The sequence below is a fragment of the Haliaeetus leucocephalus genome, unplaced genomic scaffold (assembly GCF_000737465.1).
Source record: "Haliaeetus leucocephalus isolate CR32 unplaced genomic scaffold, Haliaeetus_leucocephalus-4.0 Scaffold92, whole genome shotgun sequence".
Classification (NCBI taxonomy): domain Eukaryota; kingdom Metazoa; phylum Chordata; class Aves; order Accipitriformes; family Accipitridae; genus Haliaeetus; species Haliaeetus leucocephalus.
The window spans coordinates 1169361-1181389 of record NW_010972528.1 but is presented as its reverse complement, the minus strand read 5'-3'; the positions used below and the strand labels follow the sequence as shown (position 1 = coordinate 1181389).

At 42.7% G+C, this 12029-nt stretch overlaps 1 protein-coding gene across 4 annotated transcripts in view; it reads right to left on the bottom strand.

Annotated features, from left to right (window-relative positions):
- Positions 1-211: 211 nt before the first annotated feature.
- The window catches only part of CTCF (CCCTC-binding factor (zinc finger protein)), a 33266-nt gene continuing 21448 nt past the window's right edge, over positions 212-12029 (bottom strand). For all 4 annotated transcript variants that reach the window (XM_010583796.1, XM_010583788.1, XM_010583815.1 and 1 more), the window contains 7 exons: positions 11141-11261; positions 10147-10296; positions 8632-8792; positions 8027-8209; positions 7478-7613; positions 2820-2987; positions 212-1773 (listed from right to left, as the gene is read on the bottom strand). In XM_010583796.1, the coding sequence (XP_010582098.1) occupies positions 1592-1773; positions 2820-2987; positions 7478-7613; positions 8027-8209; positions 8632-8792; positions 10147-10296; positions 11141-11261 (1101 nt within the window). In that variant the 3' untranslated portion in view covers positions 212-1591. The remainder of the gene's footprint in view (positions 1774-2819; positions 2988-7477; positions 7614-8026; positions 8210-8631; positions 8793-10146; positions 10297-11140; positions 11262-12029) is intronic.

The window sequence follows — 12029 nt, the reverse complement described above, 5'->3', positions numbered from 1 at the left end:
TACATTCACCTGCGGCTGCGATTTAATGTCACAGATAGCTACCTCGCATTTGGCACAGGGCAGAGGGAACACCCACAGCAAGAGAAGAGCTGGTTCCTGTTTACAGGCCTGCAGCATCTTTCTAGGAGGAGTGATGGCTTTACAGTCTGGAGATCACTGCCAGGTCATACCATTAATATATACAAAGAAAGCAGCCAGTGAGCACACATGTTAATCCATTATTATTTATTAGCTGTACAGCAGTATATTCTCCTTCCCAGCTTTCAAACCCCATTACATATTTTATAACAGTATTTTTTTTCCCATGTTGGCTTCCTAAAATAATGAAAAATATCACACAGTACAGCTAAGTACAAAAATGCATCAACCTAGAGTCTGATAGCTAAACTGATAGCTCTCTTAAAAGCGATACATAGAAGAAAAATTTGTTTGAAATCAGCAAGACTGAGGCTCTATAAAAAGCTTACATATTTTAACATGTGACAGTTCATATACAGGCATCATTTGTATTTCACATTATTCCTTTTTTGTCTTTATCAGAGATCCAAAATTGTATAATTACTGACCTATTAAAATTTCCTGGCCCAGGTTTTGAGGGCTGCAGTGACCCACTTATAAATCACCACTTCTTCCTTAACACAGGATTCATAAACACAAAATACAACTACAAGATAGAGCAAAGAAAATGTAGTCGTGAAATTATAACTCAAAAAGAAGGTTAATTATACATGTTTCAAATGCCAGTTTTGTGTGCTTCAAAACCAGATTTCACGTGTGGGTTTCTCTTGTTCCGCAAGCAATAGTCTGGGTACATCTCTTTTCTACGTGATTGGTTATCAACAGCTTTTCCAACATTTACACTCTATCAATTCTCTTATCACTTAGTTTGAAAGGAATTAAAATACTGGGGTTTATTTAAACTGCATTTTTGCATACCTCTTCATTAATGGAAAAAGATTAAAATGTAAAAAAAAGTTATTTACAAGCTTGACCATTACAGAAATGCTTTGCAGAAAGCAAAGCATATTAAGGACAGAAACCAGTTGGAGCATGCCAAAACTACCGTGTGCAGCCGACTTGGAGAACCGGAGCTAGTCAGTGGGGAAAAGCAAAAAACATTTTAAAAGTCTAGAACCCTCCCAAGTCTGCATTTACAGTTAAAAACACTACTGAGAGAAGGAGGCTCAAGGACTCTGGGAACTGGAAGGGCAAGTCCGGAGTGGTTTACCACATACTCTAGTCAAGGCTTCCACTTTTGTATATTAAAACTTGGTGCATGTAAACACGGCCCTTGGACCAGCTTTACAATGCAGTTCAGAGCAAAACTAAATCAAGCATCTCACAGGAAACCCTCAAGGACTCAAAAATATTTCCTAATGTTCCATGATCCTGTAATGCTAACATAAAACAGCAAGTTCTAGTTAAATCACATTCTAACATCATCTTGAAGTTTTATTTCCCAGTATGTTTGGTAAAATGGTCTAAAATGATGCATTTCCCAAAGCCAAGAAAAAAGGTAAAAGGAAAAATAGATTTGAGCCGCTTAAACACAGCCCAGGCCAGTTCAGTCAGCCAGCGTGGTCTTCCTCCATCACCGGTCCATCATGCTGAGAATCATCTCAGGAGTGAGGTCTCCATTGGGAGCTTCCACTACAGCAGGCTGAGCTTCCTCCTCTTCCTCTACTGTTTCCGCATCAGGTTCTTTCTTTACTTCAACTATAATATTTTCAATTTCACCAGTGTTCTGGTCTTCAACCTGAATGATTGCTGCAGCTACAAGGGCAGAAAACAAAAGGAGGAGGGGGAAACAACATTTTTTTTTTTTTACTGGTTCCAGAGCTGGCCTGCACACCTCACCAGATAACTTTTCAGTAGATACTTAAGACTCTTCCATGGAAAGGGAAGGTGGGGCCCACAACTCACATTCCCACATTAGCAGGGAGCGATTCAACCTGCCTCATTCATCCAAGTATCAAGCATCTATTTCCTTGCCCCTCTGTGAAGATGTGCTACCACTGCAACAGTTCCAGTATGCCTTCTGGTATTAAGACATTACTCAAACAACAGATATTGTAGAGTAATCAACAAACAAGACCATACCAGTGTATGGGCATAAGGCAAAACTTCAAATTCAGAGGAATCCAGTGATACTAGTGATGAATTCAGCATAAAATGTTTCCACAAGCTGTAATTCTAGGAAGGACAGAAGCCACACTTGTAGCACTGAGCAGACAGGCAAGCCACCGGGGAAGCCATTACCCCTTGAAGGAACAAATTTGCCCTTCCTGCTTTGTTCCTAGAATTTATTTACTCAAGACTTTGCACAGTCACCGATGTCTATTCTTATGGAGAAAACTCTGTAGAGTTGAAATGACAGCTGCATTGATGCTATGCTCAGAACTACAGGCCTGAAACATGTTTGCTTGTGGCAATACCTACAAAAGTCTACATAGGTAAGAATACCACAGTGGTTGTACTAACAGGTGTTTTACCAGGAACTGTACATTAGTAGAGACGCTGTAACTGGTGCAAGAAGCAGTGAGCTGTTTGCACATCTATGAAATGGAATAATACTAAAGAAAAAATAATGTCCTCTCCTTTTAATGTGGTCTGAAGTGGCTATGTTCTCTTGTGACCATGAAACCCTTGCAACAAATTTCACAGAAAAGGTGAGTTCTTGTTAAAATAGAGACAAGTACAGTTACCTAGTTTTTAAATAAGCTCACTTGAGGGGAGCAGTTATCCTACAAGAACTGCCAAATCCAAGGAAAAAGCAGCTCAAGCAAGCAGTATAACATAAGCTTCAATCAGTGACTTACGCTGGGATTGTTTTGGTTGAGTGGCAGCTTTGCCTGGTGGTCTTCCTCTTCGTTTCTTACTGGGAGGTGGTGCAGGAGCCTCTTGCTCAACTTCTGGTTCAGCCTCAATTTCTACTGCTGTCTCCTCCTCATCTTCATTATCATCCAAATCTGGTTCAGCATTTTCCTCTGTAAGAAACATTGTATTAGGTAAGTCTTCAGTTTAAACAAGAAGCAAACACATCCATCTACAGAGAACCACCACCAAATCCTCATCCAAAAGCAGTCAACTCGGATGAGAAAGAAGGCAAACAAGTCCTTTGTTGAGAAGCTGGTGCCACAGACTGTTAGTCTGTTACCCTCACATTAGATGGAACAAGTTGTCCTTCAGAAAGCAAAAGAAAACATAATTATGTTAGGTTATGCAATAAAAGCTCCTCTGCACATCCACAAAGGAGCTCAGAAAGACAATGGCAGGAGGGAGACCAAATAATACACTGCTGGGCTACTCCCAGGTCCATCACAGGAGCCATCAGCCCATCAAAGTCCCACCTGCACAACTCAGAGGAGGTACACAGGGGTGCACAATGGAACGAGGGAACCCAAATCAACTTCTGAGGAACAAACATCTTGTTCAGGCCACTCCCAGGTGAGCCACCAGCCCCAGCATCCAGGTGCAAACCCCACCATGATGAGTCATCAGGAGCAGCTCTCCTGATCACCTTTTACACTAAGGGGTATGGGGGAATTGAAAGACGTGAATTTGATGGACAGACCACTCAGTGGATAAGGAATTGGCTGGATGGTCACACTCAAAAGAGTTGTGGTCAACAGCGTGATGTTAAAGTGGAGACCAGTGACAAGTGGCGTTCCTCAGGGGTTGCTCTTGGGACCGGCACTGTTTAACATCTTTGTCAGCGACATAGCAGGATTGAGAGCACCCTCAGCAAGTTTGCCAACGCCACCAAGCTGTGTGGTGCGGTCAACACACTGGAGGGAAGGGATGCCATCCAGAGGGACCCCCTGACAGGCTGGAGGAGTGCACCTGTGCAAATCTCATGAAGCTCAACAAGACCAAGTGCAAGGTCCTGCACATGGGTTGGGGCAACCCCAAGCACAAACACAGGCTGGGCAATAAGTGGATTGAGAGCAGCCCTGCAGAGACCGACTTGGGAGTGCTGGTTGGCAAGAAGCTCAACATGACCTGGCAATGTGTGTTTGCAGCCCAGAAATCCTGGGCTGCATCAAAAGAAGTGTGGCCAGCAGGTCAAGGGAGGTGATTCTGCCCCTCTACTCTGTTCTCATGAGACCCCACCTGGAGTACTGTGTTCAGCTCTGGGGCCCCCAACATAAGAAGGACATGAACCTGTTGGAGTGAGTCCAGAGGAGGGCCATGAAGATGATCAGAAGGCTGGAGCACCTCTCCTATGAAGACAGGCTGACAGAGTTGGGGATGTTCAGCCTGGAGGAGAGAAGGCTCTGGGGAGACCTTATAGCAGCCTTCCAGTACCTAAAGGGGGGCTGCAAGAAAGCTAGAGAGCTACTTTTTACAAGGACATGTAGTGATAGGACAAGGGGTAATGGCTTTAAATTGAAAGAGGTTCGATTTAGATCAGATATAAGGAAGAAATTCTTTACTGCAAGGGTGGTGAGGCACTGGAACAGGTTACCTGGAGAGGTTGTGGATGCCCCATCCCTGGAAGTGTTCAAAGTCAGGTTGGATGGGGCTTTGAGCAACCTGGTCTAGTGGAAGGTGTCCCTGCCCATGGCAGAGGTGTTGGAACTAAATTATCTTTAAAGTCCCTTCCAACCCAAACCTTTCTATGATTCTGTGATTCTATGAATTGCTGGCTGGGGGTGGGACACATAATGGGATGCAGGGGAAAGGCAGTTTTGGATCACACAGAACTACTTATGGGATGCTTAGGGGAGGGGCTGAGGTGATGTGGAGAGGAATAAGTGTGGGAAATAGAGGGGCAAGAGGATAAAAGGGGCTGGTCACACATAAATAGTGGTAGCAGCCACTACAGTATCTCTACGAAACACTAGAACTCAAGAGGGATCCAAGAGCAAGTCTCCTAGCCCTGAAGAAACGGCAACACCATACTTCAGGCCTTCTCTGTTAAGTAGATAGGAAACCAGGGCAGCAGCTCCCAGACACTGGGACTTATGTCCAAGACCTCAAAATCTCAAGCTGAATATGGCAGAACCACACAAAACTGGGGAGTTCTTAAGCATTAAGGGTGAGCACATGTCTGCAGATTGCTCACCATGCTTTCCAGGGCCACTGACATACAGTTTACCAACCAGTCACTAAAAAGATCTTCCCCAAGACCTCTCTTCAGAGGCAGGACGGGTCTAATGCAGCATATTTTATGAGGCCCTGTCTACCCAAAGAATTTAAGATGGCACCTCCCATTCACATCAACTCTTTGCACCTCATTGCATTTTGGAGCTGATTCCAATCCAACAGTCCTCATGGCAAGCTGTGGGGGTTTTTTGCAACTTTTATGTTGTTAACTGAGCTTATTGTTCTACACTTTATTCTTCAGAACACTCCTTAAAGTTACTAGGTTAGCACCATCCGCATGATCAGAATGCCCTGGTCAAAACCAAAGCAGACAAAAAGCAGTAAGAGATGTTAAATAGGATAGTATTGTTTGGACAGCAAAATGATTGCCCTTAAATTTGTAAGGGTGTCAACTGCATAGAAGAGTGGCTTCACTCATGAACAAAAGGGCCATTGCATAAGGCATACTTCTGTTTATCCACCTAAAGGGGAAAAAACAACCCAAACAAACTGTCCCTTACGTACACTGAGGCACATATATGCTACATTACTTTACACAGTCACTCAAGGAATATTCCTCAAGCCAAATTTCTTTCATTTATTGGATTTCTCAGGTGCCAGCTTTTTAGAGCTTCTTTATATCCCCCCCTCAACTCAGTGTCTATCAACTAGAAGTCTGTCTAACATTGGGCAGACAGGCCAGATGGGAGACAAAACTATCATTTGCTATCTGGTATTCTTCCCATTAGCACAAGACGGGTCTGTTTCGTCACAGCTTTGCTCACCATTTTTAGATATTTAGCAGTTGCCAAAACTCATGAAACTGCAGATCTAGAGATAAAAACAACACTGAATAATGCAATTCTCCTGAGAATGTGGTTAGGGCCTCCTTCTTACCACTACTCAGCTCACACTAGTCAATTCTTCACATCAGTAAATGATTCCTGAGAAGTCAGCCCAGACTTGTCAACTCATCTGAGGCTGAAGGGATTCTCTCAGTTACAAAGTCTGAGCCACAGCCATACAGAGCTCATCATCAGTCCACCTAGCAAGCATGACTTCTGACCAGCTTCCCCAAAAAATTGTTTTGCACCTGGACCATATCAACTAAATAAAATTTGGGGTTTTAGAATAGGCTAAACTTTGTAGGAAGCCTACAAATCAGATAAAAATTAGATACTCCAGAATCCCATATTTTTAATTACCTTCCATCAAGGCAGCTATTTTACTCTGTCTACCTCCATGACCTTTTCATATTTTAAATGAACAATTAGTTACACATGCTTTTATTCAACTGTTTGTAACACTTTTTTTCAAATATCTATATAAACATGAGATTAAGCACTTATTTCTACAGTTTTTGCAGTCAAGGTTTGCACAAGCCATTTGACCATACTCATCCTATAAAACCTGTTTGCCACATAAGCATTTCAGATACACATTCTCTAGCCAAAAAGATCCCTACACCCCTTGATTAATTACATAAAGCACTCCAGATAAAAGACTAATCAGCAACACTGCTTTTGCAGAGCCATCTTTGAACTGGTTGGTCTTGAGACTCTACTTCAACTTTCCTGCTGAAGACATGACTAAGCTTTCCCTCTACCAGGACGGAAGACTATGACTGAGTTTTTCCTTCACAAATAGGACCACAGTGAAGGTGATCACTACCTGCTGCAACAGCTTCTGCCGTCTCCCTGTTCTGGATAAGCTTACAGACAGTAGCCACCCTATTACAAATTGCACCTAACCCATCTTCTTGCACATTATCCAGGAAGTCAGAGCCCTTCAAAAGCCATCTTCTCAATATCAGCATACATGCAAACATACGCGTGAAGCAGAAGACACCACCAGCTCCTTGACCCTTCAATTGTCTCAGCAGGCCGTCCACAACAGTCCATAGATTGCTAGTACTGTCTCCACCATTCTCTTGGATGCTGCCAGCCTTCCTCCACAGAAGCAGCCAAGCTATTCAGCAGTGGGGTCGTCTGGACATGCCACATGCCACCCAATAGCAGTGAAGCAAGAGCACGTACCATTTCATATCAGTGCACCACAGAAACACACAGGCTCTTTTGGGACACTGAAAGCATTACCAGAGAATTTCACACACAGAAGAGCAGGCAGGACAGGAACTGCGCAGCCTAGGCAAAGGGTGTCAGACTGTTTTTTCAACTACTCTGTCTTGGAAGAGGTCCGGGACAGCAGAATCTATACTATCCCTCACAGGCAGTCACCTCTGTACTTGGCCACATACCATCATTTTTTGCTTGCCAACTAGATAAAAGCTTTTCAAGTGCCAGAACAAACCTGCAGAACGGGCAAACTAACAGCTAACACACACAGCAAATCACAGGCCTGTCTCAGAATGTACTGAGCCATTTCTTACCACTGTCAGAGGAATCTTCTTTCTTAGACCGCATCTTTCTCTTTCGGCCACGTTTGCCCTTCTTTGTCTCTCCTCCATTCTCTCCTTCCCCACCATCTAGGCCAGAGCAGTTATCAGCATGTCTGGCCATTGTGTTCTACTCAGAGAAAAAACACAACAAAAAAAATACAACATGCATTGAATCCAAGATCAGATATTCTGGCTCTATATTTTCAAACACATTTCTGGTAACTTGCATTTTTTCTTTTTCTTTTCTTAAGAAAGACTATTTAGGGGAAACTGGTAAATTTCCATCAAATTTATGAATAAAAGTTGCATTTTCACATTGCTCATGATGTCAACCCTAATACATGCTAGTACTAATTCTGTATTATACCAGGTCTCCCCCCTGCTCTTTTCCTCTCAGAAAGAAGCGCTCTATTTCAGAGATCAGTATTGTGCCATGTACCTCATGCACCTTTCCTTTTGGGTAAACATGTTCCCCTCCCCTTGGTTAAAAGCCTCACTCCACCACAAAACACCACAAGTCAAAGCAGTATATTCCCTTACCCTGCGAGTGAATGTTTTGCCACACTTGGAACAGACGAAGGCAGCAGGGACAAAGTTAGGATCATGATATCGTTTGAAGTGCATATCGAGGAGCTGTTTCTGACGGAAGGTTTTATCACAATGGCTACAGGCATAAGGCTTTTCTCCAGTATGGGTCCGTTTATGCATGACCATGTGTCGCTCCTGAGAGGGACAAGACAGGAAAAGTAACTTGAGAACTCAGATATATGGATACAGAAGAGTGAATTTTCAGCTAAAGGGAGGCCAAAACTTTATCCTTAATATCAGGGAAAGGATGATTCTGCAGGAATGTGAGAACATCTTGACTGATGGCATAATCAGTCCTAGCTACTTCCATCCTAGATGGACTCTTATCCCTTTGTCAACAGATACATCAAGGTTGTGACTTAGAAAGTACTTCTCTACAGGAGAACGCTACACCGTCAAGAAGCAAAGGCCACTGAACCTTCCTTCACACCCTTCAAAAGATTTAGAGAGCTAATTTGATCTTGACAGCTGGTCAAACTTAACAGCTAAGATTTCCACCTTATATTTTTAGCTCCTGTTCTAATGCTCATACGAGGTGCCAGTCCCCCAAAGCTTACCTGTCTGCATGCATAATCGCACTGGTCACACTTGAAGCGCTTCTCATTCTTGTGAGACTTTTGATGCTGTATGAGGGCATACCGCTCATGAAACACAGCGTCACAGTAGCGACACTTCTTGCCCTGTTCGATGTAGGAATGCTGCTTTCGCAAATGGACACCTAGGAGCAAAAGAATCAGAGGCTTTAATCACCGTGCCTTTCTAAGCATGAAAGGCTAGCCTACAGTTTCCTTAGCAATCTCCCTGCATGCAGTCTCAAGCTCAAGCCAAAAAAGTGAAATAGTTAATTTAGGATTCTACCAAAAACCTAAAAGACTCTCATTTAAAAGCACCCAGAACAATTTCTAGACAGAAAGGTCTTGCAGAAAAACTCCATTGAGTTTTTCCACAGGATTCTAGATTTGGTTATTAGTCAGTCTGTGCTGATACAGTACACTTGCATTTGATTAACACATTTGTCACACTAAAGTGCCTCATGGATCGTTATGCCAGGTAATACACTGGGGGAAACAGGATTTTCTGCAGGATTAGAAGTCAGAGTGACAGGGCTAGAAGGCAACAGGGATACCAGCAGATAATCCCCAACAGAGGTTTTAGTCACTTTAAAATCCTCCAACTAGGAGCATACCACAGCTGCACAAGGTAGCTTACAGTAAACTAAAGCATTATGAGAAGAAAAATTCTTCATAGCTAACATCAGTTTTCCTCTGTTGTAAATCAGCTTGTTTGCTCCCGACATCAACTGACTGCCATACTCTCAAACTGCCTCTTGCTGTAGCACTTTACACTTGTCTTTATTGGAAGGGAGCCCGCCTCCCCATTACTTGGGTGATATTCTGTTTATAGACAGAAAGTTCTGCCAAATCGTGGCTTCTTCCTTCTCCTCAGCTGCTCTGGGCGTGATATTATTTTTCACCTTCTTGTGGAAGATAAAAGAGAGCTTGCCTGCTGGAATCACACTGGGTACTGCTTGCTAGAGTAAGACTCTCCTACTGCAAGGACTCAGGGCTTTTGTGACAACTCAAATCTTTCCTACCCTGTCTGTGGCACACAGCTCCACACCCTGAAAAATTAAACTATTTGGTCTAATTCAAACCTTTTAGCTTGATGACAATACCTCTGCATGAAACTTAATAGCCTCCAATGTGCAGGAGGTCAAGCCAAGTCACCTCTGGGTTTTTCAAACCTCAATCCACATGCAGTTGTAATCTCAGTCCAAGTTCAATAAATGCCTTGCATCTATAGGCCTGAAAACAGTAACTTGCCTTGTATGCTTGGAAAACACACTACATTTTCAAATAATGAAAAAAACCTTAAAATTCTTAGTTTGCAGCAGCTATTGTAAGGTAAAAGTGTGTATTACCAGCCACACATCTAATCCTGTGCTTCATGTTGTACAGTTACCAGAAGTATTAGGTAAAAAAAAAAAGTCAGCAGTTGGGTTACGTGAACTCTATTTCTGGGAAGTGTTTCGTAGAATCTTCACCAAATGGCCACTTTTGTGAGATACATACCCAAGTCACTCTTTCTCGCTATAACAGTATCACAGTGAGGACAGTGAAATTTGGCCACATTCTCCGTGTGCTTCTGCAAAATGTGCATCTTCATGGTACCACTCTGAGTGAAGCGAGCATGGCAGATGTAACATTCATATGGCTTCTCTCCTTCAGTAGCAGGAGGAAAAAAAATAGCACAAGTACTTTTATTAAAAAGAAATCTCACCAAGAAGCCCCAAACAAAACAACCTCCCAAAAACTTCCAACAGGCAGCTAGTTGATAGAAAATAGTAACCCTAGAAAGAGCTCAGTAACGTCTCTTTCTCTATAAATTTTAGCTTCAGCACGCATCTTTCTACAAAGAGACTCGAGTCCAATCTTTAAGCAAATGAGTTACATTGTTATCCTTACTCTGAGAAATGTATGGAAGACCTACACACAGGCTGCCAGAAGACAGCAAGTGGCATCAGATTTTTTGGGGGCTTGTGGGTTCTGAATGCTCATGTATACATGCAAGGGCATTTTTTCCCCTTCAGTTTTAGCAATACGATTAATTTGGCATGCCAGTAACGTTCTGTGCTAAAACCATCCCTATTTCTATTAAAGAAAAAATTTAGGATCTTTACAAACTAACATGCATGAGACGCTTTTGCAACTACGCTCAAGCATGAAACTGTAAAAGGCTATAATCTTCAACCAGAAGTGGAAAACTGGTAATAGGAGTTTCTTCTGTTCACACTGGAAGTGCCTGTACTTTATCAACTCAGTCAGACTGGAAATCAGAATTCTCCAAGCTCATTTCTCAATGCAGTAGTTACTACCAGGTTATGAATTTACAAGTGCTTAGAATCATGGTGCACTCTCTTCATTTACAAATTTTATAAAGGTTTTTTTATTAAACTACAAAATTATATTTCTTTTGCTGTTTAAGTGTTAGCACCCATTGTACACAGCCTCAGCACTCTTGACGCTAAACAATAAACAACACACTAAAAACCCATGGCATCAATACCAGAGTGGGTCCTCATGTGCCTCTTCAGTTTGTAGGTATCCCTGCTGGCATAGCTGCACAAGCTGCACTGGAACGGACGCTCTCCAGTGTGAGAACGAATGTGGCGTTTCAATTTGCTAACCTGGAAGTCAAAAGCAAGACTGAAATTAGCATAGATGAGCAGGTCAGTTTGCCAAAAGTACAAGAAATCAGTCAAGATTAAGTTTAAGGCAGTCTATTTTTATCTTACCACTAACCCAAACAAGCATGTTCTAATGCCATTTTTACACTGCACATAGCCACTCACTCCTGCCCACTCTACTTCACCTCCCAACCTCATTCCCAGTCTTGCTTGATGCTTGCTCCCACGTTCAGCGCAGCCTGGTTTAGAGTCTTGTGCTCACCTTACTGTTATCAACCATCTCAGCATCTGAAGACATGCTAAAATTTGAAAGTGTCCTGGAGAGGCACAAGAAAGTGTTCTGGGAAAGCATGCACCCAAGGAACATTGCGGGAGGTGAGTGTCCCCTGTACAGTATATTCTTCTCCACAGGGTGCTTTCTTGGGTCCTCTCCAGTTACTTTGAGAAGGATAAGATAAATCAATTTCTTGCTAAGAACAACAAAAAAATCTAGTCCTACAATCAACAAGGTGACTTAATTCCCTTCCTCTCCTGCTTTTATCTAGAAGGCACCAACCCAGCTTAAAGGTCAGCATGAACACAAACGTTAAGGCATTTTTTGCTCAAACGTGACCACGCTGCTTAATCACCAACCTATGTCTACAAAACGCAGCACGAGCTCACGTATAGATCAACTTGGTTATTTGTTCCTAACTCATACTGTGAAAACTACTGCAACACAATTTATTCAGCACTCAAACCACAAGGCATGGAATTACAGCACTGCAG